General features: G+C 34.4%; 1 protein-coding gene across 1 annotated transcript; it reads left to right on the top strand.

The window, feature by feature from the left end:
• Window positions 1-1,418: 1,418 nt before the first annotated feature.
• On the top strand, window positions 1,419-3,003 carry LOC139900506 (uncharacterized). The gene is made up of 3 exons (XM_071883273.1): window positions 1,419-1,423; window positions 1,525-1,579; window positions 1,654-3,003. The coding sequence occupies exons 1-3, from the start codon at window positions 1,419-1,421 to the stop codon at window positions 3,001-3,003; spliced, it is 1,410 nt and encodes a 469-aa protein (XP_071739374.1).
• The last annotated feature ends 2,438 nt before the right edge of the window (window positions 3,004-5,441 follow it).

Genomic DNA, 5,441 nt, shown 5'->3' with positions numbered 1-5,441 from the left:
ATATTACAATTTTCTCTATAAGCGGCGCAAATGTTTCTACTGCCGTCTTCCCTTTGTCATCCGGCTTCATGCTGCCCAGCACGTAATACCTCGCTGCAGGATCTTTGATATTGTGGTATGGTGTACGTTTATGAGGATCATTTGCTTCTGTATCCCATTGTGCTTTTTTCCTAAGATATCCCGAACGACCAACTCGAGCATACTTTTCTTTTTCTTTTTTAAAAGCACTTTTCCTACCTTTTTCTCTTAGTTCCTACACAGTTTTAATGCGATTAAATGCCTTTTTCAAAGCGTTACAATATCACAATGTACCTCCAAACCTGATACAAATCAGGTTGAATAGCACTTACTCGTCTAGCAAGCGTATCTTCGATTTCACGAAAATTTTCCCATTTTTCTGGAGTTATGAAATTGTAATCTTTTACTTCCATATAAGGAAGCTTGCCTTCATCCATATATGTTCTTAACTTGCGCTTGAATCTCGTAAACGCTGTGTTGCATTTTTGCAGTGTTATTTTTCGTGCAAAATCGTCTTCAATATTATGAAGTTCCTGTATAACATAATCTAATGTAAGTGTTGAATGTTGTAACATATATAAATAAAAAGTAATTAAACAAAATCTTAGATTTTAATACATTTATTTTGCTCCATAAAGTTTGTTTCTGATCAGGAGACACATGCTTCCAATCCTTTACAAGGAAATCACAAGTGCTCCTAGTTAAGACGTCAATGTTGCTTGAAAAAATAGCTTGGGTTTTTCCAATAGCTTGGCCAAATTCGTCAAATTCAATCTTCAACTGAACAACCGCTGACTTCTTTTTCAGTTTATTTACACTTCTTTTTTTATTTTTTTGTTGCATCTGTACACAAAATGCAATAGAAAAGATACACATCAAATGCAATAGAAAAGATACACATCTAAGCACATGCATATACAAATTAAGATAATAGTACAACAAACACAGGCTTATACACCTTAATATCATTTCAAACACATGCAGTCTTATTATTGTGTTATGAATAACACAGCAAACATATCACACATACACAATATGCAATAACAAGGAAATTGACCGAACTCATAACCAAACCCATTTCAAAAACTAATTGAGCGACAATAATATTCATGTTTTTTTCTGAACAAAAAAAAGTAATAAATTTAGATTATCAAATATACAAAATTAATTATTAATTATAATTACTGGTATGAATTAACCTTTGAAATACACTCTTTTTCTCTTGTAATACGTTGCTTCGTGTAAGCCATGGTAGCAAAGTAGAATTGTGCAGAGACCGAATCTAAAATAGAACAGAAATCGAATAGGGTATCGAACAATTAGGGTTTACAGATTCAAGTGATTTGGGTTACTTGGCGGTTTTTTTTAGAACACAGACAGATAACAAAAGAGAAATGATAATGAGGTAATGGGATTATGATCGATAAAAACTCAATTGATTTTGATTTGGGGTTTTTTTTTACAGTATACCAATATTTTTATAGAAAATAAATGTAAATTTGTCAGGTTAACACAATTGCTTAGATGGTTAGGATGTTGCTTGGTAGAGAGGAGGTCGTGGGTTCTAGTCCCTTTTCCAACTTTTTACATTCTTAATTATTAATAATGTATTAACTTTTTCAATTTTGTTTGTAGATGGATCAGAATACTTGGATGTACGAGATAGGTCGCGTTACCTCTGAGTTTATGGATAGTGTTGATGAATTTATTACAGTTGCCGAGACTGATCAACTAGAAAAAGGAAACATCACAATTAATTGTCCTTGTAAGAAATGCAAAAATGCACGATGGTATGCTGATTCAACGGATATCAAAAGTCATCTAATTGCACATGGATTTATGAGAGGGTACACATGTTGGTCTTTTCATGGTGAGTCATTAGCTGACCTTAACCCGTCTGTTTCGGATAACGATACCGATAGTGAAGAAGATTCATACAATAGTGACAATAATGTTAATTTTGATGACATGTTTGACGATTTTGATATGGAGGATAATGTTGCTGATAAGTATCATGACAGATTACAACAACTATTTGTTGACGCTGAAAAACCTTTATATACTGGTTGTATGAATTTTACAAAAGTTTTCGCCGTGATACAACTGGTTAACTTAAAATCAAACAATGGTTGGAGCGACACAAGTTTCACTAGCCTGTTACAGTTGTTGAAAAAAATGCTACCAGAAGGTAATGAGTTGCCGATTTCAACATACCAAGCAAAGAAATTAATGTGCCCAATGGGATTGGAAATACAGAGAATACATGCTTGTCCAAATGATTGTATGTTATACAGGAATGAAGACAAAGACCTTCATCAATGTAAGGTATGTGGTACATCTAGGTATAAACATGGAAAACCAACTGATAATGTTGATAGTGATGTCTCAGAAAATGGACCTCCTGCGAAATTATTGTGGTACTTGCCTATCATACCAAGATTAAAGAGATTATTTGTTAATGAGAAAGATGCAAAATTATTACGTTGGCATACTGAAGATCATAAAAATGATGGAAAAATGCGACACGTGGCCGATTCACTTCAATGGAAGAATTTTGATAAAGATTTTGAAGAATTTGGGGATGAGATACGTAATATAAGGTTCGGACTCAGTTCAGATGGAATTAATCCTTTCGGAAATTTGAGTAGCCGTCACAGCACGTGGCCTGTTCTTCTATGCATTTATAACCTACCGCCTTGGCTATGTATGAAAAGAAAATACATAATGATGTCTCTTTTGATTCAAGGCCCAAAGCAACCTGGAAACGACATTGATGTTTATTTGCAACCATTAGTTGATGAAATGATGGAATTATGGAATACCAGCATACACGTTTATGATGCATACAAGAAAGAATACTTCCAACTACGGGCAATGCTTTTTTGCACTATTAATGATTTTCCTGCTTATGGTAATTTGTCTGGATATAGTACGAAGGGGAAAAATGCATGTCCTATTTATGAGGAAAATACTCACTCGATATAGCTCACAAATTGTAAAAAACCGGCATTTATGGGGCATCGGAGAGAGCTTGCTGAGAATTACCCGTATCGTAAAAAGTTGGATTTATTTGATGGTACTATAGAGGATAGAAAACTACCACCACCATTGGATGGAGAAACTACACTCTCCAAAGTTGCTAATATAAATGTTGTGTTGGGAAAGAAAGGTTTTGGTCCTCCCAAAGGTATTTGGAAGAAAGAGTCTATTTTTTGGAAATTACCCTACTGGAAGCATTTACGAGTCCGACATTGTCTTGATGTGATGCATATTGAGAAAAATATTTGTGAAAGTTTGATAGGGTTACTGTTGAACATTCCTGGAAAAAACAAAAGATGGAATTAACGTTAGAAGGGACATGTAATTAATGAATATCAGACCAGAGCTACAACCTAAAGATATTGATGGAAGGTCCACCAAGTTTCTTCCTCCGGCCTGTTATACTATATCGAAGGTCGAGAAAACTAAATTTTGTCAATGTTTACATGGTATTAAGGTTCCATCAGGATCTGCTAACATTAGGAAGTTAGTTTCGATGAAAGATTTGAAGTTACTTGGTATGAAGTCACATGATTGTCATGTACTAATGACCCAGATGATTCCTATCGCAATTCGTGGAATTCTACCCAACCGTATTCGACACACAATAACAAAACTATGCTTATTTTTCAACATGATTCATTCAAAGGTGATTGATCCTAATGTGCTGGATGAATATCAAAGAGATATCATACTTACTCTTTACGAAATCGAGATGTACTTTCCACCTTATTTCTTTGATGTCATGGTTCATTTGGTATCTCATATTGTAGGAGAAATAAAGGCATGTGGTCCAGTTTTCTTACGGTATATGTATCCATTTGAAAGATATATGGGTATCTTGAAAGGTTACGTAAGGAACCTTAATCGACCAGAAGGCAGTATCGTTGAAGGATATGCATCCGAAGAGGTGATCGAATTCTGCACAAACTATATGGATGGGTTTAAAAGTGTTGGGATTCCACAAAGTCGTCATGAAGGAGGACTATCAGGTCAAGGGACACTTGGGCGCAAGACGGGCTATTCAAATGTTGCCAATTATCAAGAGGCACATTTTAATGTCTTACAACACACTACATCTATTGATCCGTTCATACAAGAACACATGTTGTTCTTGAGACAACAAAACCCTAAAAAGAGTGCAAAATGGTTGGCAAATCAACATAAAAAAACTTTTTCAGAATGGTTAAAAGACAAAGTTAGGAGGACACTTCTAAATATTGATAAAACGGTCGATGCTTTGGGATTCGCCCCTAAACATGTGTTCCAATATCAATGATATGACATAAATAGGTATACCTTTTACACTAAAGCTCAAGATAAGAAGAGTAAAATGCAAAATAGCGGTGTCATGGTGAGAGCCTCGTCGACGGAATTCACCATGGTCAATCGTGAAGAAATATCAAGGATCGCTAAAAAATCTTATTATGGTGTCATTCAAGAAATACGGAAATTAGATTATGGTGATTCGTACAATATACCCTTGTTCAAGTGTAAGTGGGTTGATAATGATCGCGATGTTCAAGTTGATGAAGATGGTTTTACAACTGTTAATCTTTCCACCAATGGATATAAAGAAGAACCATTCATTCTAGCAAAACTAGTTACTTAAGTATTATTTATCGAAGACCCAAAGGATCCTAGATGGCATGTGGTTCAGTATGGAAAACGACGGATTGTTGGTGTCGAGAACATTGTTGATGAGGATGAGTACGACCAATTTGATGAGTTACCGCCATTTTCAGTCAGTGTTCAACCTTTGAATGAAGTTGTTGTTGGAAATAATACAATCTACTTTAGAGAAGACCATGAGGAAGGAGACGAGGTTGCAGACACATAAAAATTGTTAAAACATATGATTGATTACCTTTTTTTTTGGTACACACATGAGTATATTTTTAATGACTTATGCAACATGTCTTTTATGTCTTTTTTTAATTTTTTTTGTTAATTGTTTTTACCATGAAAAATTTACTTTATGTTATTACCTTTTAAATTATTAATACCAATCTATACAATACAAATACAAATACAAATAATTCTAAAACACACACACACACACACACACACACACACACACACACACACACACACACATATATATATATATATATATATATATATATATATATATATATATATATATATATATATATATATATAAACATATATATGCACATTTTTCAATATTAATACCGGGAACAAACCGCGATCACAAAACCATCCAACTTCTTCGTATACCCTAAACCATCCCACTTCATTATCAAACCACCGGAAACACCCTACTCCATCATCATAGAACGGCGATTATTTTACGAACGAAATCGATTTCGTCCTCACGGCTGAAGGATCGTCTCAAATACAGGTACAGATGGTTTTTTTAG

Source organism: Rutidosis leptorrhynchoides, chromosome 3, assembly GCF_046630445.1.
Source record: "Rutidosis leptorrhynchoides isolate AG116_Rl617_1_P2 chromosome 3, CSIRO_AGI_Rlap_v1, whole genome shotgun sequence".
Lineage (NCBI taxonomy): Eukaryota > Viridiplantae > Streptophyta > Magnoliopsida > Asterales > Asteraceae > Rutidosis > Rutidosis leptorrhynchoides.
This window is presented reverse-complemented; position numbering and strand designations above follow the sequence as displayed.

Coding starts and splice junctions, on each gene's coding strand:
- LOC139900506 (XM_071883273.1), top strand. Junction 1,580..1,653: donor TGGTAGAGAGGAGGTCGTGG/GTTCTAGTCCCT, acceptor TTTTGTTTGTAG/ATGGATCAGAATACTTGGAT.